Raw genomic sequence first — 24,531 nt, forward strand, 5'->3', positions numbered from 1 at the left:
CAAAAACTTAGTAATTATTGAGTTATCCCCCTAAAAAATATAAATTCATAATAATTTAGAAATAATATGTTGTAATATTATGTTTCAAAAGTCTATATTTAATACAAACAAAATACTACGTCTTTATCTGAAGATTCAGATTTTTTGAAATCATATAGGTATGTTGACAATTAATAAATTTACCATTTTTTTTATATTCGATGAAAATTACCGCCAGTTGCCTCAGAGTAGTTGTAGAATAACGTATTATATGTCGTTATAAGTCGCTAGGCCAAGAAATAAATATTAAAATTATCATAAATTTAAAAATATTAAAGAGTCAAAAAATCCCTGAAAATATTCCTAAAACATTCATTTCACTTATTTGCCCCCTAAATCTGGGGGAAAACCCCTAAGTTGGGAACCCTGTTAAAGTACTGTAAATGATTATTATTATTAATGCAGCTACGTCAATTACCTACGTTGGTACTTGGAACTATTGATTTTTGATAAAAAGATAATAGAACAGAAGTATCACTTACGCCAGTCATATTGTCTTATCATTATTATTTAGGAACAGCGTTCATATTATCAACAACTAATAATAATTAATTATTATTAATTACGCGTCGGTGCCAAACGTGATTTATTTGCTTAACAATTGTTTTCTTTTTTTTTCTTATATTATGAAGATACCTATTATAGTTTGGCAAGTTCGTTGATAACACTCCCATGATATGCGGGCGACGGGGGGAAAGACTTCGCGGGTGTGAAATCGTGCGTGCGGGGAAGTGACGTGCATCAGTCGTGGGCTTTTCATTCATCGCTACACGCCCCCCGCCGCGTGCGCAACATCGGTAGTGTTACAAACGAAGTTGCCAAGTTATACTTATAGTATGTACACTTACTACCAATCCATAATTCTTGAGCCCAAACTGGAAAGACAGACTGACGTAGCAAAGCTGTAAGGGTTTCTTGTTGTCTGCAGAACCCTAATTATGGGTCAAATCTGCCCTCAATATTATTTTATCAAAGAAAAAAACATACCTATTCATTCGAAAAAGTCTGGACCTTTGTAATCTGCTATCTACTAAAACCATCTTGTCTCGCACTCCAGGCGTCCAGTTACCATCATAATTATCAACCCATATTAGACTCACTGCTGAGCTCGAGTCTCCTCTCAGAATGGGAGGGGTTAGGTCCATCACGCTGGTCCAATGTTTACCATACTTAGTGTTAAACTATGGTAGGGACTAGGAGCTGAGAAACTTTTATAAATTGACATGGGTTTGGAAATCAGTACTCCCACTATGCAGGATAGGTTCTAGTAAAACCATCCCCCCCCCGCGCGTAGTTCTTATTCCTGAGAGGTTACAGAGATAAAATATAGCTTATGTTTCTCGCTGATAATGTATCTTTTAAATGATAAAATATTTTTTTAAATTGGTAGCGGTTTAGGCGTGAAAGCGCAACAAACTCACTTTGGCATTTATACTTAAGCTCGTTCTTTACACCCTTATTCAACTCAACTGAGAAACATGTATGTACCTCTTATCCTGGAAAACTTAACATAGGGATAAAAAGAAAGCCACATTCAATTAATGCTTGTTTTATAAATAAAAGTGAAAGCAAACCGGAGATTGCTTATATAATTCTAAAACTAAAATTAACAATTATTTCTTAATACACTTATTTACACTTATCAAAGTAACTACTGCCACCTATAATGGGCATATGCTCTGTTTGCTTCACACTGTCTGTGAAGGTCTTGTTTTCTCTTCACAACTTTTCCTGTGTTGTTTGCAGCATCGAGGAGTTCCCAAGCAAACTGCTGGGGAAAATGTATAGTCCTTTCCTTATCATTAGTAGCATCTAAAAGCCACTTTATGGCTAAAAATAGTGATCTTTTTTCAGTTATCGGTGCAGGTACCTGAAATAATGACTAACATAAGAATTTATTTACTAACTAGCTGACGCCCGCGACGTCGTCTGCCCTTAGACCTCTTTAATCCAGCCCTTACAGTAGTATTGCTGTAAAAATGAAGTAACTTCTCCCATTTTCCTAACTTTTCCCTTCACTGCTCTACACCTAATGATCGTAGTGTGATGAAAAGTATACTATAACTTGCCCAGGAGTATAAAGAATAATTGTACTAAGTTTCGTTAAAATCCGTCCGAGTAGTTTTTATTTCTATAACAAACATACAGACAGCCAAAAATTTTACTGATTGCATTTTTGGCATCAGTATCAAACACTAATCACCAGATGATAGTTATTTTGGAAATATATTTCATGTACAAACTTGACCTCTCTACATATTTATTATATGTATAGATACCACAGTATTACATTGGTTCTAGCAGACTTTACATACAAAAGTTATTTCATTAATATACATTACTAGCCGATGCCCTACGGGTTTGCCCGCGTAGTTTCTATTCCCATAAGAATACTGCGATAAAGTATAGCCTATGACACTTACAAAAAATGTGGATTTCTAGGGGTTGAAGAATTTTCAAAACTGATTCAGTATATCTAGAGATTACCCCCTACAACAAGAGTATTTTGTCACGGCGCCCCACTCTTCGAAAAAGAAAGAATAAGGCAACTTTAATAATAGTTGACATTAGTAGGTGCCTATGTTATTTATTGATGCGAGCGCTCAAAGAAGATCGACTCGCGGCGCCCATCTCAACATTCTACGGCACGCTAGGGCACACTTTGGGAACTACTGTCCTACAACATAGATATATAGATGTTTGAAAGTACCTGGTATACAATGCCACCTCTTTTAATAGGTAAAAGTTGAAGTAAAGGTCTACAATTTTCAATTGCTTGATGTAATATGTCCTTAGGATTAAGTATAATTTTCGCCTTTGCTTCTGCAGAAGATGCCAAATGATATCTCTCTATTTGTATTCTTTTGACATTTTCAAATGCCTTCTCAACTAATTCACGTGCTAGCTGTTTCTTGCCCATTTTCATTACATGGTTGATAAGTTTACTGAAATTACAAAATAATTATTATTTACTTTAGCATTTCTATATACATTAAAATTAATCCATGTATGCCTTGGTCACACAATCACGCGTGAACGTTATTGTCAGGAGAAGGTTCTTATGTCAGAAAAAAAATTAAAAAATTGCGCGGAAAAATAGAAAAAGGGGTAGGGACAGTGTAGTGGTAGTTGAAAGTTTACATTGAGTTTAATGCAGACGAAGTCGCAAACGTCCCCTAGTTTAATTATTGATTGAATTGAGAAGAATATCTTAGCACCTCATGGATTCAGGTGCCAGGTCTATTGTGTAGTAGAGAGAAAATCTCTGAGCATAGCCCTGGACTAGTGACCACAGGTGCAGGGTTAAGGAATTCCCAGACAATAGATTTACTGTAATATCTAAATAAATAAATTAATAAAATAAAGAAATCAAATAGTTGAATTTATCGCCATGGAGGTTTTATAAGGTTTGTATATTGATATGAAGGTGACGATTTTATTGATATGTATATTTATTCACTTTACTGATTATAACAGTTGTATATGGATATATAATAAAAGTACTATCAAATAGATGGTGTGGAATGATGAAGTGGTAAACGTGTAATGTCTGGGCAAAACAATATCTCCACGCATGCACAGTTAAGGGAATTCTAAATATGAAATGTGAATGTAGATGTAGATGTAGAAGGCCTAACCTAAAGTGGGCGAACAAACTCTTTTGTTGTTATGAATAAATATTCATTTAATGAATCTGGAATGTGAATGTAGATGAGAGATGAGAGATGTGTATAGATGGCCTAACGTAAAGTGGGCGAACGAAAGAGTTTGTTCGCCACAAATTTAGTCAGATCCTGTACTGGCAGCTTTTTGATACTTGTACTAATATAGAACTTGCTTCAGTTCTAGAGAGGCTAAGGTCTTTAAGAGAAATGTTGGTGGAAATTCTCTCACACCCATTTCTATGCCAAACAAACCACATAGCTATGTTTAGTTATACTACAGCCCTACTTCATGTGTACTGTTTACCAACATACAAATTAGAAAAGAACATAGAAAATGCATATCATTTCATAACTTATTTATTTTAAATTATATATTGTTTGTTTATAAAATGCTATTAAAATATATAATCAAATTTATTTTCATTAATTTAAGAAGAAGTTAGTTATTATTAGGCTTGAAATGACTAGCGATTTATACCCTCATTTTTAATTTGTTTGTTGGTAAACAGTACACATCAAGTAGGGCTGTCGTTTAACTAAAAACGGCTATGTGGTTAGTTTGTTTGCCATAGAAGTTAGTGAGTTTCGAACTGATCCAGTTTATTTAAATGCTTAATAAGTTATTGTAGTTCAAAATTACTTACTTTACGAGTGGATCATAGTACACAGAAGAAGTCTCACTAACTCCAGGCGGCTTCACAGGGGAAATGGCTAATTTGCTTAGCTCATTAATCTCTATCAGTTTCGCTTGCTCTTCCTTCCTGAATATTGGATTTTTGAAGAAGTCGGGAAAACTTGTGGGTCCAGAATAGAGTCGACATTGTATGTACGCCGGACGACTACAACATAGAGAAATACGTACATTCTATGTTAAATTTGGTTATAAAATTATTGAGAGGTTAAGTATGAAGTTATATTAGTACTAACAAATTTGCCGCTTGCAGTACACTACAAGTAACACCGCTTAGTTTATATCTAATACTATTCATTATAAAGTTATGGAATAGTAAATTTAAGCGGTTTTATTCAAATAAACACTAAAAGAGAAAAATTATAATTTGTATTTTGGTATTTTCAACCTCGGGCTTAAAATCTTAACTGTCAAATGTCAATGTCAAGACAAGTGTCAACTGTCAAAGTCTGAAAGTCTGAAGGCATACAAAGAATCAGTTCTGAACAGAAGTATTCTCAGACCAACTACCTTTGGACTTGTATCGCAATCAAATTCACCAACAAAATAGTCTGTCCATTAATTGAGGGGGACGAGGAGTATATTTAACACTATTTAGTATACACTATTTAATAAATATATCCCGTATCCTTACATTACACACTACTATAAATTAGATCATTATAAACACACGTGTAATTTTAACACAATGAAACAATGATTCCATAAACACGTTAGATCGTGATCTTATATTTGTGACAGAGTAACGTCTAACGAGGCAGGTCCTATGGTAGTTGGTTTGATTGAGGAAGTATTGTAAAGAACAATTTCAATTTAGTTATAAAAAGTAGACGCTGCCTGTGAGAATGTGAGTAATAGTATGCAACAATCGAGGACCGCATTTCGTTCTTAAGACTGCATTGGTAAATGTAGGAAAATAGGCAGACATTATGACACATTTTGAAGAAAAAAACATGAAATGAGCATACTTAATTTTTGGAGTTCACTCCATAAGAATCGATTTTTTATTATATAACCCCCGGTATGAAAAAATATGGGCAGTAAAATTCGATGAACGAATGACAGCGTTTCGTTTTTTGTGCGTAACCTATTCGGTGCACCTTTTACCTAGACAGTCGATCTAAAAGAGTAAACTCCATTCATGCGTCGGAACTAATACAAACTTTTTTTGTTTCCTTTTTTTTTGAATACTTACACACGTACACTTCCCATACATTTTTACCAGAAACTTTGTACTTATAAAAGTCAACACAAGTTACAAACCTTTATAAGTGTAAAAGTTTTTAAAATTATGGTACACTTCATTTTGACACATTTTTTTACAGGACATTTTTTTTTATCGGGTCATCTAAATGAAAGAAAAATAATTATTGCACTCAAAGCTTCTTCTACCAAACAAATAAACATTATTTATGAAAATAGTATCATAATATATTGGTAATTTATACCGCAATGTTTAACAAAAAATAGATTTTAAAAATATTAGTTACAGCAGCTACAGCATTGAATGACACCCTGTATATCTTATACTAAATTAGAAGTTGTTGACCGCTTTTTACACCATTCAACAATTTTTTTTCGGAAATCTTTAACTGATGAACACGATTACAACTATTATCAAATCAAATCAAATCAAAAATCATTTATTTCAAGTAGGCTCAGTTTACAAGCACTTTTGACACGTCAGTTGACTATTTGTAAAGATTCTACCACCGGTTCGGAAGGCAGGTCCTGCTGAGAAGATACCGGCAAGAAACTCAACAGTTGCTCTTTTGAAAAAGTCATACAGTATTATAATTTACAATTGATAACAATTACTGTTTACATTTGTTATAGTTTTACTTCCTGTGTGAAGGTGGAAGCTGATCCAACGGCCTCCAAGCATTTTTATCATTAAGGAACTCATCAATGTTGTAGTACCCTCGACTAAGTAAATGTTTTTTAACACATTGCTTAAAGCTATGCATTGGCAGGTCCATCACAGTCTTGGGGATCTTATTATAGAAGAGTACACCCAAACCTACAAAAGATTTTTTTACTCTTTGGAGACGATATGCAGAAATAACTAACTTATGCCCGTGTCTAGTAAGACGTGGGTTATTATTATGAAACATCGATTCTATAGAGACAGATTTTTATAATCACATCATGTAGACTATTAGTCCACACGTCTAGTTTAATCGTTAGATCGTTGATCATATACTTTGACATAAAAGTAACATATTGTGCGGCAGCTCCTTACGTAATTAATCTCACTATGTCTCAGTTAGTAATCTATTCTGTGGTTATAATAACAATAATAATAATAATTTCTTTATTAAGGATAAAAATCCACATACAAAAGTATAATAATTTAAATATACGTCGTAAATTAAACTAAAATATTAAAATGACACGGTATGATATCTTATAGAATGAAAAAAATGATGTATCTCATCTCAATTTTCTTTACTCTTTGATTTGAATATTTTAACCTTCATTTGACGTTTGTGATTTTAATTTTTAGTCTGTATTCTGTTTATAAAATAAATTGTTTTTGTGATTATTTTTATTATAATAATTTTATAAACTATTTTCCGTTTAATATGAGATAAAATTACGCCACGAAAAGAAATATGTCAACTATTATTAAATTTGATTTAAAAGAGCTGCGAAAATTAGCTAACGATAAAAATTCTTGTGTGATTGAAAAAAAAGTCACCCAAAATCTAGCTTTACAGCCGTGGTGTCTGGGTAATATAAAGGACTCGATAAAAAATTTACTAGATTATAAAATAGGAAAATTTGATAAAGAGTGAGTATGTAGGCAGTATTCAAATTACGCTGGTTCTTTAGTTACTAACTATGGTGACATGAAGTTCATTTCCTCATAAAGAAACCTGTGACGGCCATGTCTGGCCGTCTAAAGTCCGGTTTAATTACCCAATGATTATTTTATACTATAGTTATGTTACGAGCCTACAAAATCACAGCAAAAAACGATCCGAATTTAACAACTCCACTAAGCACACAAGCACAATTTTGTGTTTACTTACATTATTATATTTATTTACTAGCTGACACCGCGCGATTTCACCCGCGTGGTTCCCGTAGGAATATGGGGATAATATATAGCCTATAGCCTTTCTCAATAAATTGGCCATCTAACACTGAAAGAATTTTTCAAATCGGACCAGTAGTTCCTGAGATTAGCGTGTTCAATCAAACAAACAAACTCTTCAGCTTTATAATATTAGTATAGATAAGTATTGTAGACAATATTTAGGTATTATTTGTTTAAATAACTTGTTGCATAATAAGTTTCTAAATGAAATTAAGACAATTGAGGACATTTGTCTGCCTCGGTTTTAATGTGCTAGTGCCCTATCTCTAGTATAAAATATCTTATACCCTCATCCCCTCCATCACCCGATCTCCCTTGCACAGAGAGTCTTAGTTTTTTAGTAATAGGTATAATATTATTATAGCAAATTCTTAGAAGACACTGATAGTAAGAAGATGATGGTATTAGGAAGTTTTGATGAGTCGTCTGAGACCTTATTACAATATTTTTTGTTGCCGTAAGCTACCTGGTTTTTTTTCACTAGAAGATCCTCAAGTGTCCCTCAAGTGTCTCAAGAGTGTTTTTTAACATCTACCAACCCTTAGATTTAAATATTGTCTGGGGATGTAAATAATATGAAAATATTATCCTGAATAAAATATTATAAAAATTACAATGTAACCTTGGGTGTTTTAGAATCTGGACTTTATAACCTATTTGTATATCTATAGGTCATACAAATTGAATGATAAAAACTTTCATAATAAAGCTGAATTTTAAATACATTCCTTTAAATGAATTGGTATGTTTCAGATTTAATGGGATTCTGTTGAGTTACAAAAATCTTCGAGTTCTACAGAATGTTGGTGAAATAAGAAATGACCGGGCAGATGTACACTTCCAAGTGCAGGCAGATTACTTTATATTTCGCCCACACGTTGGCGCCACATTGAAAGGGATTGTTAATAAAAAAAGTGTTACACACCTAGGCATCCTAGTACACAGGTAAATAAATGTACTAATCAAAGTTCATGTGCTCTAGCATGATGTAGGTGACATCTTGTTCCACTTTTGAAAGTTTACCATTTTTCACGGGGGACGATGTTGCTCGCGTCCGTAGGAGTACCACCTTTCCTAGGCCCACCCTACACGTGTCCCCTGGGTGGTGCAAAACGAGCAACAACGCCGAGTCACGGGCGGCGGTAAATAACCCGTCGACCGGCCACTACGGGCCAAGAGGAAGTAAATGTCCTCTGAAATAGTAGTCTGCTGATAATAGTCAGCTGGTTAGCAGGAGCCAAGACGAGCCAAGTCTGAACGACTGAGTATGGTGCCTTGGGAAAGTACCATTACTATGTTCCCAAACCCCTTTTATTTTATGGAAATGTTCAGTAAAGAGAAATGCGATTTGCCATGCCATCCGGCTAGCGACCGGCGCTTAAGGGTACCCGGGCCCTTAAGTGAGAAATCTGCTACCGAAGACTCCACAGGAGTGGGCGCCCAGGCTCCTGTGTTAGTGAATGTTACTGGCAGCACCAGCAGCAGCAGCAGCACCACCACCACCACCACCAAGAAACTTGTCCAGCAAGCTTTTCATCCAAGCCTGTTCATATCCAGGCCCACGATCCTCCTCAGACGGAAGCAGACTACCTGACGAACCATCAACAAGGTCGGAACCAACTACTCCAGATCTGGAAAACCCCCAACCTCCATCTTGGCAAAGAGTGCCTATTAATAGAAACTCTAAAAAAAGAAAATTACTAAGCCCCTCACCGGAATCTGTAAAAACCTCAAATCGTTTCTCTGATTTAGAGGTTGACTCTCCTGAGAAAACTTCAACTTTGAAAACTGTCAGACCAAGTAAACCACCGCCAATAATACTGTATGGGATTGAGGATCTAAACATGCTAACAGATCTCCTAAAAACTGTAGCTGATAAAGAACAATTTTCCTACAAAATTATTAACAAAAATCAACTACGAATAAGTAGTGTGGATATTGACACATACAAAAACCTTATTACTGTGGTCCGGGAAAATGGATTGATTGGACATACCTTCAACAGAAAAGACCAAAGATGTTTTAGGATTGTCATAAGAAATCTGCACCCAACAACACCTATTGATGCAATTAAAGAAGAAATTGAAGCCACTGGAAATACGGTTACGGGAGAAATTATCAATGCAAAATATGGGCCAAATAAGATGCCAACATCCACTTTCTTCGTTAATCTGGCACCAGGACCTAACAACAGAGCAGTAAAAGATCTGAAATACATTTTTCATCAGTCTGTTATAATAGAGGATCCAAAGAAAAGAAAGTCAATTGTGCAGTGCCAAAGATGCCAACAGTACGGACATTCGAAAAATTATTGCATGCGACCATATCGCTGTGTAAAATGTGGACAGTCACATAAAACCGCTGAGTGCGAGAAACGTGACCGCAACAGTCCAGCTCAGTGTGCTTTATGTAATGGGCCTCATCCAGCTAACTACAAAGGGTGCGAAGTCTACAAAGAAATTCTTCAACGCCGAAACAGAATAAGTAGCAATAAAGGAAATCAGAAACCAAACTTTATTAGAAACACCCCACAAGAAGACGAGCCTATTAGCAAATAGAAGCCACCAAAAAAATCATATGCTGCAACATTAAATAAACATAATGAACCCACACCCAACCCGTGTAATATAAATTCAGACTCTAACAAAGTGCATCCAACACTAGAACAAATTCTTATAAAACAATCTGAGAAGTTTGATATGATCCTACAACAAATTAGTACTCTTATGAGTCTTATGGTCAAACTTGTTGATAAACTGTCATTCAAATAGATTCTCTTAGAATAGCTACCCACAACATAAACGGATTATCACCAAACAAAAACCTAGTTGAAATATTTATGATAGAACATAAACTTGATATACTTTTAATTTCTGAAGCACACTGTAATGCATCAACCTGTATCAAATTTAAAGACTTTCAGTGCTACCATACAGGCCACCCAGATGGAACAAGTCATGCTGGCACTGCAGTCATTGTCAGAAACTCAGTAAAACATCATCAAATGCCACAGTACAAAACTGAACATATACAGGCAACAACCATTGCTGTTGAGGATCAAACAGGCATGATTAATATATCTGCAGTGTATTGCCCCCCCAAACATAAAATAACAGCTACCATGTTCTCCCATTACTTTGATAGTCTGGGTAACCGCTTTATAGTAGGAGGAGACTGGAACTCTAAACATACATTCTGGGGATCTAGGTTAACTACAACTAGAGGTAGACAATTGAAGGTATGTGTGGATAACAACAACCTTAGAACAGTCTCAACAGGTGAACCAACCTACTGGCCAAGTGACCCGAAAAAGCTACCAGACCTCCTAGATTTCTTTATAACCAAAGGATTGACTAAGCACTACCTGAAACCTGAATCTTGCTATGATAGTCCATCTGATCATACACCTGTTTTATTAACAGTAGACACTAAAATAATTGAATATATGAAAGCAGAGTCGCTTTATAACAAACGCACAGACTGGGAATCTTTCAGGGAGCATATCAAAGCAAAAATCAATTTAAAAGTAGCTCTCAAAACTCATGATGACATAGAAGAGGCGACCATATACATAACGACTCTGATACAAAATGCGTGTTGGATTAATACACCAGAGATTCAGAATTGTAATAGAATAGAAAACTATCCTTTGGACATTAAAAGAGCGGTTCTAAACAAAAGGAGATTGCGTCGGATATGGCACCAAAGTAGACTCCACCAGGATAAAGTAAACTTCACCACTGCTGCAGAAAATCTCTCAGAGATGTTGCAGAGATGGCACGATGAAACTCTTGAATCTCAACTGGAGTCACTAAGTCCTACAGCTGACACTAATTATTCTCTGTGGAAGTTTACAAAAACCTATAACAGACCTCAAATTCACAAACCACCTATCAAAGCAGGCCAGCATTGGGCGAGAAGTCCACAGGAAAAGGCTGACGTTTTTGCTGAACATCTAGCAAAAGTCTTCTGTCCAAACAACATCTCAGATCCTGAATCCGAACTGAAAATTAGTCAGCATCTTAACATGGACCTTCAGATGTCTCCTCCACCTACCCCAGTTACAGTTAGAGAAACGTGGGGAACAATTAAAAGACTGCCTGATAGAAAAGCCCCAGGATTCGACCTTATTACAAATGAAATATTAAAACAACTTCCAAAAGAGGCAATTGTATTCTTAACATCGCTTTTTAATGGAATTTTAAGAGTACAATATTTCCCACTACTATGGAAAGTATCACAAATACTAATGATACCAAAACCTAGAAAACCGCCTACTGAAATCACTTCCTACAGACCAATCAGTTTGCTGCCGATTCTTTCAAAATTATTTGAGAAACTTCTCTTGCGAAGAATTTTACCAATATTAAATGCCAATGATGCAATACCAAACCATCAATTCGGATTTCGGCAGCAACACTCTACTGTTGAACAGGTACATAGGGTTTGCAATAAAGTAAGAGAAACATTAGAAAATAAAGAATATTGCTCATCAGTTTTTCTCGATGTCCAACAAGCCTTTGATCGAGTCTGGCATGATGGTCTTTTATATAAAATAAAAACACATATCCCTCATAGTTATTACTTGTTACTGAAGTCCTATCTATCAGAGCGATTGTTCCAGGTAAAGGAAATAGATGTAACATCTAAATTTTATGAAATAAAGGCTGGAGTTCCGCAGGGTTCAGTTTTAGGGCCTGTGTTGTATACCTTATACACATCAGATCTTCCAGAGGTGAAAGGGGTTACAACTGCTACATTTGCCGACGACACTGCGGTTCTATCTAGCGACAAAGACCCTGCAATTGCTTCAAGGTCACTTCAAAAAGGCTTAGAAGCAATATCCAAATGGCTTCATGCAAATAAAATAAATGTCAGCACTTCCAAGTCTGTGCAAGTCACTTTTACGCTGCGTAAAGAAAACTGTCCTCCTGTATTCCTAAATGGAATTGAGCTTCCACATAAAGAGAGTGTCAAATACCTGGGATTGCACCTTGATAGGCGTTTGACTTGGCACCACCATATCAAAACAAAGAGACAAGAGGTTAACTTACGATACAAGAACATACACTGGATAGCAGGTCGGAATAGCAAACTATCCATTGATAACAAACTCTTGCTATATAAGGTACTATTGAAGCCGGTCTGGATGTATGGCATCGAGCTCTGGGGAAGTTCCAGTAACTCTAACATATCCATCCTGCAAAGGACCCAAAACCTAATTTTGAGAAGGATCTGTGGTGTTCCGTGGTTTATAAAGAATAACGAGATTCATGAGGCACTAAAGGTGGAAACTGTCTACGAAGAGATTGACAGAGTCTCGCAAAAGTATAAAACACGACTGATGAGTCATCCAAATGTTCTGGCTTCAAAACTGATTTACAGGACATATCAGAGCAGGCTTAAAAGAAAGCACATTATTACATAGACATATTATTATAAAAACAATGAGGGGATGTTCTCACTGGGGAATACACTCGAAAAGAGAAGTCATCATAGAACATATCTGCTTATAGTTCTTACTGATCGCAGATAAACCCAGAGAAAAAAAAAAAAAAAAAAAAAAAAAAAAAAAAAATTTTTCACGATAATAGTATGTACTACTAACATCATACAGGCTACTTTCACCCACACCATGCTACAGTGAATGAACTATAACAATTTAAAACCACAACCTCTTCTTTCCAACTAATTTAAGGGCAATTGGAGTATTTATCATACATTGTTACTGCAGACATTGTTTTACTATAATAAAGACCCACCAGATAATAATATACTAAAGTATTATATAACTAGGTTTGCCATTTGGTGTCATCCCCATTTCCTGTTTCCTGTGGGCATAACCAGATTAAAATAATTTAAATAATTTGTGTACAATCCCACAATCTATATATATAAAAATGAATTGCTGTTCGTTAGTCTCGCTAAAACTCGAGAACGGCTGAGCGGATTTATATTATCTTGGTCTTGAAATGTTCGTGGAGGTATAGGGAAGGTTTAAAAGGTGAGAAAAAATCAAATAATTTCCAGGAAAACCCTAAAAACTGCCCTTTTCTATTTCCCATACAAACGTTTAAGAGTCAAGCGGTAAGGGTAGAGTAGGGGTAGGTTAGGGGTAGAGTAGGGATAGAGAATAAGTGCACTTATGTCAAAACGAAGCTTGACCGGGTCCGTTAGTTCTATATAAAATTTATCTGTGCAAAATGTTAGTTTGATCCATTTAGCTTTTCTGGTGTTGTGTTATTTAATTTAGACGTCCTGCAGTTTCATCTACATAGTTCTTGTTGCTATGAGAATATGTGTATAAAAATAATATAGCCTATAACACTCACTTGTAATATGGCTTTCTATTGGTAAATTTATTTTCGATATTGGTTCTATAGATCCAGAGGTTCAGGTTCAGGTTGTTGTCCCTACAACATCACAAACTTTATTTCTTATTAGCATAGATTTGCCTACTGACTCAATAAATCTAAAAGTAACAAAGAAACAAATTTTCATTTGGGTTTATAATAACTGAGGGTTTTACTGATAATATTAAAACTATGTACTTATTACTTTCAGAGTATTTAATGTTGTAGTCCCAAGGCCAACAGAGGAACCTGATGATTGGATCGGGTCAACAGTTGAAGAAGGTCAAGAAGTGATGTTCCAAATTGTTGTCTTAGACCTGTATGGAGCTCTGCCCTATATCAGAGGGAAATTGGATGAAAGGTATTCATTTCTTTAATAAAATAAAAAGAATTACAATAACTATTATTATTTCCTTCACCGTTTAAGGAAAAAAAAAACGGTGAAGGAAAACATTGTGAGGAAACCTGCATACCAGAGAATTTCTTAATTCTCTGCGTGTGTGAAGTCTGCCAATCCGCATTGGGCCAGCGTGGTGGACTATTAGACTAACCCCTCTCATTCTGAGAGGAGACTCAAGCTCAGCAGTGAGCCGTATATGGGTTGACAACGACGACGATTATTATTTACTACTAATTGCAATTTTTACAATTTAATACAATATCAAAACAATTACATTATTTTTTAAACAATTATAATTACAATAACTATTAAATAATTGCAGTTTTTAAAATATGATGCCAAAGGACATGTCCCAAAATGGGCCTTTATTATTTATAATTTACAAGCGGGTTGATAGTATTTTTTACGGATAGAAGACACAAATTGTTACATAAAAAACAAACTTTCAGAATTTTTGGAACCTGCATTAATTTAATAAATATTTTTTTGTTTTGCTACCTTGTCTACAAATTATACATAGACAATACAGTGAAAGTGGTTAAAACAGCTAATAAAAATATCTGGAATTGAACTCATATCCGATTTAATAAATGTCAATATGATCAAATCATAGACTGAGAAGCATGAAAAAAAATCCTTTAACTGCTTTAGAAAGGCCTCTAACGAACGTGACGCGAAGATCACTGACAATGACAATCTGTCAGGGTGTTAAGTTACAAGCATGTTTCCATGATAAAAAATGTTAATTAGTGTTGTCAGTTAATGAAAAAAAATACATTTTATTTAATTATTTAAAAAATAGTGGGTTCAAAAAAAATATTTTAGGTTTTAAGTGCTATTTTTTATTTTATTTCAAGATAGAAATAATTTGTTCTGTGTGTGTTGACACTTTTTTATTTTTTATTTTATTTCAAGATAGAAATAATTTGTTCTGTGTGTGTTGACACTTCTCCATACAAAATTGGGACATGTCCATTCTTTGGCTGAAGGGGTCAAGAAGGTGCAATGGTGCATTTACAAGTCTCCATACAAAATTGGGACATGTCCATTCTTTGGCTGAAGGGGTCAAGAAGGTGCAATGGTGCATTTACAAATGATTTCTTATATTTTAATCAATGATCTACTAAATCCGTTTGCCCTTCTTTGTAGATGGTTGAACATGGTAGCAGATGGAGATGAGGACAATGGTATTGAAATTAAACCAACAAGACCAATCAAAATTTCATATGTGAATTTTGACAAAACAAAACCTATCCAAAAGCAAATTAATAATGAATCAACACACACAATGAATAATGAAAGTTCCAGTCATATTAACATAGGAAAGAAAAATTGCAATGGTCAATCTAGTAGTAACATTGAGTGTGAAAAAAATTTGCCAGAAAAAATTAAGAAAAAGAAACAGAACAAAGTGGCTGAGTCCGAAGCTAAGCAGCCTGACATAATACCCAGGGTATCAAAAAAACATAAAAAAGTTGGATGATGATTAGAGTACAAATAATATTATTTACCTTGCAAATGGCATACATAAATAACTATTTTAAAGATATTATAATTTACTTTAATATAAACATTGGCTTTTATTTATACATATCTTTTGAATTCTATGATAACTTAGCCCTTGACTGCGATCTCACCTGATTTTAAGTGATGATACAATCTAAGATAGAAGATGTAATGAGATGTTTTTGTTTGGCGGTACATCTTTGCCCGAATGGTGGTAACTAGCCATGGCCAAAGCGTGCTGGAAATCGAACCTAGGAACTCTGTTCTGAGAGCTTCTGCAGCTTTATTTATTCAAAGCACAGCAGCAGCAGCAACAGACATCAATTCAAAGAGTAAATTAAATTATAGATGGCAGCTGTTACAAGCAACATTAAGCATTTAGCATAAATAGATCCCTGCGTGAGCCATGGATTTTTACAGGAATAAGTACTTGTACCGACTCTTAAATCTAATAAAAAATATAAGTAATTTATTTTATTTAAAAAAAAAATTTGTTCAGTCTATTTCGCTAACTTTGTCTATGGTAACACCAACGAAGCATCTGTCAAACTTCGCAGATTTCGTTTCGTGTCATTTTGTGTTTTTAAAATCATGTCTACTTCAATTCTATTAAACGATGCTTAAATTGAAAGAAACATCTTGGCGCTTCTTCGTGTTATGAAAACGTAAACAATATTTTATTCTTGTGTTTCAATGGAGAATTTAAGCCTGGAAACGTATTAAGTAGCACTGAGTAAACTTACTGATTACTTCGCTTTAATCGTTAAAAATGTCAAAGAATGGAGAAGTGTCGTCAAATCAAGGTAAATGGAAGTAAATTATAGGTGTAAATGGTTTCAAATGCTCAATGTTAACACTGTTTATAATGTTTTAGGTCCAAGCAGACCAAGTATGCCAAAACCTGATCTGAATTTGTTTTGTTCAGACAAACGAAAAATATTGCACCCCCCGTTGGGTGGGCCGTCAGGTGATAGTGCCGCATTTATGCCATTTTCTCAAAATACAGCACAAAAACCACGATTGCCATCACGCACTATCAGAGATGTGTTGCCTGACAATACAAGGTAGTCTCATATTTGTTTACAAAAACAACTTTCAACAATATCCAAAAAATATACATTTTTAAGTATTTTTAGTGGTAAAATTAAATATACCTAGTCTGCATTTTCTTTCCTTAAACTTGCTCAGTTTTATTACAAAATATTTTACACTTGCTATGAATATTATAATGAAAGTATTAGAATCAGTTAATTTTTTTGATTGCTTTGATTTCCAGAGATAGATGTAGAATTTACCCTTCAATGCAGTCCTCTGGGAAATTACAGTTGTCGGCTACAGAAATATATGATTTCACTGCTGATGATTTACAAGATTTAGGAGAAATTGGACGTGGTGCATTTGGAGCTGTGAATAAAATGGTTCATAGAAAGTATGTAAATTTTATGAAATACACTCCCAAGCTTACTTCTACTTGTCAAGACACCCACTCTATGGTTATAAATTTCTTGTATCAGTGGGTATGATGACTAGGTATAAATATACAGATTTTTATGATACATTCGGGTAAATAAGGTCAATGTTAACTAATTTATTCATAAAAAGCAAAGATTATCAGAATATTTTGTAATTTAAATGTGACATTTTTCAGTTTTAGAACTATAAAAATAACAAAGATATTAAGTAGTAATTTTGTTTGAACGCCCATACAAATCTCACGATCATTATGACCTACAACATCATTAAATCATACCATTTTGTATGGGGCAGTTTTCAAGGACCTGCGGCAGCGCCGCAAATCTGACCCTTTAAAACACTTAAAACCCTTTAAAACCTGTAGCTCCGAAAGTAACGATTGCTTGCTTGATATCCTGTTACTTTTACAAAATTGCATACTCCTAATTTATATACAATTCAAATTACTGTCATCATCCCTATTGTCGAGAATTTAAATTATTGATTTTCTTAATAAGTCCATTTTAAAGATTTCTGATTTCAAACTCGCAAGTATAATAGATAAGATTTGTAAGATTTGTATAATTGTAAACATGAAATAGTTTATATTTGTTTGAAATGTAAGGTAAATGTTTTACACTTTTTTTTTGCACACCACAACATAAGGAGAAAAAACAATAAGACAAGAAATATAATATAGAAGTAGGATACAAAAGGTGACCTCGTGGCTATGTAACAATTTCTTCTAGGCAACCTTGATTAATATATCCTAGTATTTTTTTTTTTATTAATATATCCTATAAATTTAATTATAATTGTAGATCTAACAGAGTAATGGCTGTGAAACGTATTCGGTCCACTGTGGATGAGAAAGAACAAAAACAATTGTTGATGGACCTCGAGGTGGTCATGAAAAGCAATGAGTGTCCATACATTGTACAGTTTTATGGAGCCTTATTTAAAGAAGTATGTATATAAATTTTAAAGCAACTATTTTAATTATTAATCTTGTATTTTTATTCTTATATCTAGGTGTACACTTTGTTTCCTTTTTAACAGTCATATCTGTTAATGTTATAATGTTTTACATCAACTCCTAAATTAAATTAAGTATTAATTTAATTTAAATTAATTTAAATTTATATTCAATTAATTATTTACAAAATAATGTGCTGTTCAGTTCGTGTTCACAAATGTTGCATCTTAAAAAATTTTATTTATTATTAATCATAAATAAATTGTTTGTGCTTTATATATTTTAAAAATGTTGCTTATTTTTTACAGGGTGATTGTTGGATTTGTATGGAGTTAATGGATACCTCGTTAGACAAATTTTATAAGTTTACATGTGAAAGAATGCAGAGAAGGATACCTGAAATAATAATAGCAAAAATAACACTAGCTACTGTCAAAGCTTTAAATTATTTAAAAGAAAAATTAAAAATTATTCATAGGTAAGCCTAGTTCATATATAATTTATGTATATCATTTTCTTTGTTTGTGTTGGATCAAATATAATCTGTTTTCCTTTTACTCAGGGATGTTAAACCATCTAACATACTGTTAGATAGAAGAGGGAATATAAAACTGTGTGACTTTGGTATTTCTGGTAAGCTCGTTGATTCAATAGCCCGCACTCGTGATGCTGGATGTCGACCATATATGGCTGTAAGTATGTATTTTATGAAAAATAATTATATGGCATAACAATGTTTACCAGATCAGCTAATATTTATTGTAATATAAATAAAAAAAAATATAGTAGTAGTAGTAGTAGTATAAACAAAATAGGTTGTGTACAAGAACATGAGGCTGTCATTCGTTCATCGAATTTTACTGCCCATATTTTTTTCATACTGGGGGCTATATATGAAAACTTACTCAAGAAGTAAACTTCAAAAATTATAGTAACACGATTTTCTAGATATAGCAATAAATAGGTTAGGTGCAGGTGCAGAAATCATTTGTGGGGTCGAGAATACGATTTTAATTTCCAATATAAATATTTCAAATATGCAAACACAATTTGTTATTCCAAATATACAATATGATAGATATTTACGATTAATAAAAGCAATTGACTACACACAAGACGAGGCATTCAAAGTAAATATTTATTTCAGCCTGAAAGGATTGACCCAGGGCGTGCAAGAGGGTATGACGTGAGATCAGACGTATGGTCATTGGGTATTACTTTGATGGAAGTTGCAACTGGCTCCTTCCCTTATCCACGATGGGGCTCGGTTTTTGAACAATTGCAACAAGTTGTGCAAGGCGATCCACCTCGTCTCACCAATAAAAACAACGCTTTCTCAAGCAACTTTGTAAATTTTGTCAATACATGGTAAGTAACATTCAATTTATTATTAAATTCTGAGGGAGTTTTAAAGATATTCAAAATCTGTATAAAATATTATGAAAGAAAAAGTAGTCTGTCGTTGTCTGTCTATTATGGTGACAATGAACATCAGCATAGTAGTAAGGCCTTGTTAAATTATTTAGAGTTATTTTTATACAAGAGGAAGTGTTTGGTATAGAATCCTGGTTATAAAAAAAAACCGGCCATGTGCGTGTCGGGCCACGCGCAGAACAGGGTTCCGTAGATTAAGTTAGCACTTAAATCCCCTATGTAATGCACAAAAATACAGATAGCCATACCCCACACCATGGAATAGACGATGAAAAATTCATCCTCACTTTGCATGCTAGGATGTAACCCAAAAAAAATTTTTTTTTCAAACTTCTTTTTACATTTTATAGACAAAACTCATATATTTACAAATACTAATTTTATCTTTCTAGTTTTAACAAACTCCGAGTTATCTTGCTGACAACTTTATCTTTTTACATATCCTACTTTGGTGATTTTTTTTACATATCCATAAGTAACCGTTTAGCCGGTAGAGGGTGGGGACACTTGTCTTTACCAAAAGTTAGCTCATCATCATCATTATCAACCCATATTCGGCTCACTGCTGAGCTCCAGTCTCCTCTCAGAATGAGAAGGGTTAAGCCAATAGTCCACCACGCTGGCCCAATGCTGATTGGCAGACTTCACACACTTCTCTGGTATGCAGGGTTCCTCACGATGTTTTTCCTTTACCGTTTGAAACATGTGACAAAATTAACTCAAAGCCTGCACTGGCCGATAAGTGTTGACCACTGGCCACAAGTGGCTGTCGCGCGCTGTAGCAGCGTCTGTGTAAGCTTATACCTTAGTTCAGCTGGGTACAATGTTAAAATAAATTTGTTTCAGCTTAATCAAGGAGGAGACACAGCGGCCCAAATACAATAGATTATTGGAGCATCCTTTCATAAAAGGTATAGATCAAAACAGAGTTGACGTAGCTGCCTATGTATGTGAAGTCCTTGATGCCATGGAGCGCAATGGTGTGAGCCCATTCACTACAGATCAACCAGCTCAAGCTTGGATAGACTAAATAATACTTTGCATAGAATTACATACAAGTTTAACTTGTCTACAAGTGGTATTAGTCCATAACACTTTCAATAAGCTAGTTGACACTTTTTTTAATAGTTCATTATCGTTCTACTAGACTAAATTTTTTTTTTATTTTTTTGAGACGTGATTACATGAAAATAGTAGTTTTTAAATATATATGTTTTTGACAATACGAGCCAAAACGCCTGTCGGCCATTACAGTTTATATTTCAACTGTTTCATGACGTCACTACAATAAATCCCATGTGTGTGAATAAAATATTAGTTAACAATTACTTCAACGTTTAGTACATCGAGGGTGTTAGTGACGTCACAAATTGGAAAATTTGAATAAATTCGTGATATTTAAATTAAGTTTAAGAAATCCTTAACTTATATTATTTGATATCGATATATTTCGGACCCTTATTCCATGTTCTACACGAAATTAATATTGTTTATATTAAATTTATATGAGTCAACTATCCTTATAATATTTATTATGAGTATTGATTTGTTTTTAATGTTCAGTATAGCTTGCCTAACTAAATGATATTCCAACTATAAAAATAGAAGCAAAGTTCAAATTCTTGTATATTTTATATTTGAATAGTAGTTATTAATTAATTATAAATATACAATAAGAGTTAGGTGAAGTAGAAAATTCTTCTATAAAATCTATATGCTAGCTATGTATACTCACAGAATGCAACACTATTAGTTCAAAACAATGTTTTTTAATAGATTGTGATTTAAATTTTTTAAGTCACTTTTTTATCCTAAGAAACAAGTTCGTAATAGATTTTATAACACATTTGTTTGTAAAGTATCGCTTATTTAACCGATTTCAATATCGTAATGTATCTCATTACGCACATGTGCCGCAATGTAAAGAAAAATGCACTTGTGCCGAAATATAATATAAAACCTTTATCATATGTCTATGAATGGTAAGTACTTTTTTAAATCTTGGCAAAGAGTTTTTATTTCAGAAAAGTGCTCAAACTGTGAGATACGATATAATAAAAAAACATTTAATTCTTTAATTTTAATAATTTTGACAATAAATGTCAACCATTTATCTGTATCAGAAACACAAAAATATTAATTTACTTTATTAGTAATACTGGCTGTGTTTGGTGCATTTGCCTAAAAAAAAAAAAAACGCTGGTGTGCGCACTTTGTTATCTGTGCAAAAATGACAAACATATCAAAATGTCATGTCATCATAGGGAAACAGGCAAAGATGCAAATTTATTTTCAGAAAGTGTGTCGAAAGTACGTTTCATAATTACAGCCTCTGCTTCCTTACAATAGCCCTCGCCCTTGGCTCGAGCTGTAATATCGCCTCGGCTGTAATTTTCAACTTACCGCACTTATATCATAATGAAAGTTGTTTTGTAGTGGCTATAGACAACAGATCTAAGCTTATTTGTTTCTATTGTTTTGTGTTTAAGCAATTACCTTATGTATTTATATATTATAGTGATGACTTAATATAATGTAGTAAATTCACCTAATGTGTTAAATATGAATACTGCAATTTTTAAAATCAATTCACAGAAATAGTTTTAACACAATCTATTTCTGAATTCTGCAAATAGTATAATTATATTGTTATAGATGTAGGTTTTCTTGTGACTTCGCCCATATTAGAATACACTGTCTCAGGCCAATATAAAAATGTCTTGTAGGTATTTTGTAAACTTGAAAGAAGAATTGGCAGTTGTGTAAAAGTATGGATAACTTTTTGTACTGAATGTAACTAATATATGGGTGAGGGAATAATTTGATTGTGGAATAACCACTCTTCAAGCCGATTCCCTCATTTAAGGAGTTGAGAGTGGTAGGTGGCAGTAAACATAGATGTAAAATTAAGGATGATTATTAAAAAAGTTGTTAATCTACATTTACAAAAAAGTTTCATTTTATTATTATGTTATGTTCAAGAAGTATGACAGGATTTTTATAATATTATCATCTCACATGCAATATTGTTATTAGATAGATATAGATTAATAATGTTGATACACATATGACAGAAAGATAGTGTGAATTGAAATTTAATAGAGAATATAAATTGTATGCCAGAATAAGTAATAATACAGTATTAGTTCACATTTAAAACATTAATTAATTAATTGACAATTTTTAGTCAGGGATCTGTAGAACATTTTGTACAACTGATTACTATCAAGTTAATTTTGCGCGAGTAGAAACAATTTTTGATAAATTACCTTCCTCCCAACTTGTATCAATAATGAGGTTATTAAAAGTTGTTACCAACCAGCAGTTTTTTTTACTGTTGCTTAATTAATAGTTAAACAACTTAACAGCTACAATGTCCTACAAATTGTGTGGTATGTTATCACGGTCCGACGCTCAGAAATTTTTATTTCCTGGTAACAGCTACCAGAATCAAGAACTTTCGCAAATAAGAGTTGATTGTCTCATTGAGATTGAGCTACTCATGAAAAATTAACTTGATAGTAATAGTTGCTAAAAAGTAGTATAGTTGTCAAAAATGTTCTATGGATCCTGGACTATTTATTTTTTATTGATGAATTTATATTTATTATGATTGATTTAAATATAGAGCACTTTAATTTATTACTTTCATCATTGCATATAATTTTTAATTTCTAAAATGCTTATTAATGAACAAGATTGTATGTATAGATATAATTTTGTAATAAATTGTATATACAGACAGATAATAACTATACATAAGTAACACAGCATTCACTTTTATAAGGCAGCAATACATTTAAGAGATTGTTCCCTAAAGATATCTGTTATTATGATTGGTTATGTTGCAATTATCAACTAATTTAGCTCACTATGACTTATTATACTGTCTAATAAATTAAGAAATAGAGTGAGGTAAAAATGATGTAGTTTTATTTGTTTTAAATTAAATATTTTTAATAATCCTACTACTGTACATATGTATACCTATCAAAGTATAAATTTATTCTAAAATGTGGCTCATTCTTGCTGGATTTCTGACAACACCAAATTTTATAAATAGCTTATATTTTGTACCATCTCTAAGTTGTGGTGAAAGAAATAATGCATCTGTCTTTTTAGGTTCCATTTCTAGTAAAGGTATCCAGTCGTCTACGTCAACGATTCGATCTATTCTCTTCCCTGAAAATCCTACTGAGGATATTTTAATTTTCTTATCATCTTCACTTATATAGAGATGACCTATTATATTCCTGAATGGAAAAGTTCCTAAAGTTAGTACTGCTGCTCCTGTTAAACCTGAAATTGAAAATAATAAAACCATAATGTAAGGTAAATATAAATAAACTATAAAATAGGGCAGAAGTGATCACCTATGTATGAGGAAATGAAAAAGGTATTCTCAGATACAACATTGCATAATTCCATTAAACCCGAACTAGGAATCACTAAACCGGTGGCATACAGTTGATATATCTTCAGTCTGTTTATTAATGCAATATATTTCACAGTTGGAAATGAAAATACATGGTCGAAGCGGCATTGCTCAGCAGGATTGCCTTTTACAGTTGATGAAAAATTCCTTAGAATTGTGTGCAGTTTTGAATACAACATTTTTTATATTATTTTCTCTAGCAAAATTAAATTACATCTTAGCTTAAAAAAAATTAAAATACTGTTTTTCTTTTATTTTTTCTGACAAATTGACATTGACAATCACTTGACAGTTGACACAGAAATGCATTGCACAGAACAAAATACGTTACATATCGTAGATGAAATGAAAATGAGTCAGAGTCAGTGACATTGTCATAGTATTTAAGTGAATGTCGTTTGCTTGTGGGCATAGAATTAGGATTAAGATTATAATCTTAATCCCTCCACGATGATGGGCTTATAAAATAGAACTTTA

At 33.4% G+C, this 24,531-nt stretch overlaps 4 protein-coding genes across 5 annotated transcripts; 2 read left to right on the plus strand and 2 right to left on the minus strand.

Moving 5' to 3' along the window:
* Positions 1 to 1,579: 1,579 nt before the first annotated feature.
* LOC112052064 (28S ribosomal protein S7, mitochondrial) lies at positions 1,580 to 4,818 on the minus strand. The gene is made up of 4 exons (XM_024090975.2): positions 4,632 to 4,818; positions 4,349 to 4,543; positions 2,750 to 2,984; positions 1,580 to 1,909 (listed from the first exon to the last, which is right to left on the minus strand). Exons 1-4 carry the CDS (start codon positions 4,691 to 4,693, stop codon positions 1,691 to 1,693), a joined length of 711 nt encoding a protein of 236 aa, XP_023946743.2. The 5' UTR covers positions 4,694 to 4,818; the 3' UTR covers positions 1,580 to 1,690.
* Positions 4,819 to 6,886: 2,068 nt separating this feature from the next.
* LOC112052067 (DNA-directed RNA polymerase I subunit RPA43) lies at positions 6,887 to 15,822 on the plus strand. The gene is made up of 4 exons (XM_052884285.1): positions 6,887 to 7,189; positions 8,252 to 8,443; positions 14,063 to 14,212; positions 15,401 to 15,822. Exons 1-4 carry the CDS (start codon positions 7,011 to 7,013, stop codon positions 15,732 to 15,734), a joined length of 855 nt encoding a protein of 284 aa, XP_052740245.1. The 5' UTR covers positions 6,887 to 7,010; the 3' UTR covers positions 15,735 to 15,822.
* Positions 15,823 to 16,289: 467 nt separating this feature from the next.
* Positions 16,290 to 23,541, plus strand: LOC112052066 (dual specificity mitogen-activated protein kinase kinase 4). Of its 2 annotated transcripts, none has more exons than XM_024090978.2 (8): positions 16,290 to 16,560; positions 16,632 to 16,821; positions 17,040 to 17,186; positions 18,031 to 18,175; positions 18,494 to 18,663; positions 18,748 to 18,877; positions 19,333 to 19,553; positions 20,466 to 23,541. In XM_024090978.2, the coding sequence occupies exons 1-8, from the start codon at positions 16,527 to 16,529 to the stop codon at positions 20,647 to 20,649; spliced, it is 1,221 nt and encodes a 406-aa protein (XP_023946746.1). In that variant the 5' UTR covers positions 16,290 to 16,526; the 3' UTR covers positions 20,650 to 23,541. The 2 variants fall into 2 exon arrangements, with proteins under 2 accessions (XP_023946746.1, XP_023946745.1); XM_024090977.2 differs by having other exon boundaries at positions 16,291 to 16,560; positions 17,034 to 17,186.
* Positions 23,536 to 24,342, minus strand: LOC112052065 (uncharacterized). Its single transcript, XM_024090976.2, has 2 exons — positions 23,993 to 24,342; positions 23,536 to 23,918 (listed from the first exon to the last, which is right to left on the minus strand). Exons 1-2 carry the CDS (start codon positions 24,231 to 24,233, stop codon positions 23,623 to 23,625), a joined length of 537 nt encoding a protein of 178 aa, XP_023946744.2. The 5' UTR covers positions 24,234 to 24,342; the 3' UTR covers positions 23,536 to 23,622.
* Positions 24,343 to 24,531: the final 189 nt, after the last annotated feature.

The sequence above is a fragment of the Bicyclus anynana genome, chromosome 11 (genome assembly GCF_947172395.1).
Source record: "Bicyclus anynana chromosome 11, ilBicAnyn1.1, whole genome shotgun sequence".
NCBI lineage: Eukaryota > Metazoa > Arthropoda > Insecta > Lepidoptera > Nymphalidae > Bicyclus > Bicyclus anynana.

Bases quoted from the DNA above. Each gene is read 5' to 3' on its own strand.
- LOC112052064 (XM_024090975.2), bottom strand. From the start codon at position 4,693: ATGAATAGTATTAGATATAAACTAAGCGGTGTTACTTGTAGTGTACTG. The intron at 2,985-4,348 runs GTAAGTAATTTT...TTGTAATTTCAG, and splicing joins TACTATGATCCACTCGTAAA to TAAACTTATCAACCATGTAA. The intron at 1,910-2,749 runs GTACTTTCAAAC...TCATTATTTCAG, and splicing joins GAGGTGGCATTGTATACCAG to GTACCTGCACCGATAACTGA.
- LOC112052067 (XM_052884285.1), top strand. From the start codon at position 7,011: ATGTCAACTATTATTAAATTTGATTTAAAAGAGCTGCGAAAATTAGCT. The intron at 7,190-8,251 runs GTGAGTATGTAG...GGTATGTTTCAG, and splicing joins ATAGGAAAATTTGATAAAGA to ATTTAATGGGATTCTGTTGA. The intron at 8,444-14,062 runs GTAAATAAATGT...TATTACTTTCAG, and splicing joins CTAGGCATCCTAGTACACAG to AGTATTTAATGTTGTAGTCC.
- LOC112052066 (XM_024090977.2), top strand. From the start codon at position 16,527: ATGTCAAAGAATGGAGAAGTGTCGTCAAATCAAG. The intron at 16,561-16,631 runs GTAAATGGAAGT...ATAATGTTTTAG, and splicing joins AGAAGTGTCGTCAAATCAAG to GTCCAAGCAGACCAAGTATG. The intron at 17,187-18,030 runs GTATGTAAATTT...TTATAATTGTAG, and splicing joins AATAAAATGGTTCATAGAAA to ATCTAACAGAGTAATGGCTG.
- LOC112052065 (XM_024090976.2), bottom strand. From the start codon at position 24,233: ATGTTGTATTCAAAACTGCACACAATTCTAAGGAATTTTTCATCAACT. The intron at 23,919-23,992 runs GTGATCACTTCT...TTTCAATTTCAG, and splicing joins TTTCATTTCCTCATACATAG to GTTTAACAGGAGCAGCAGTA.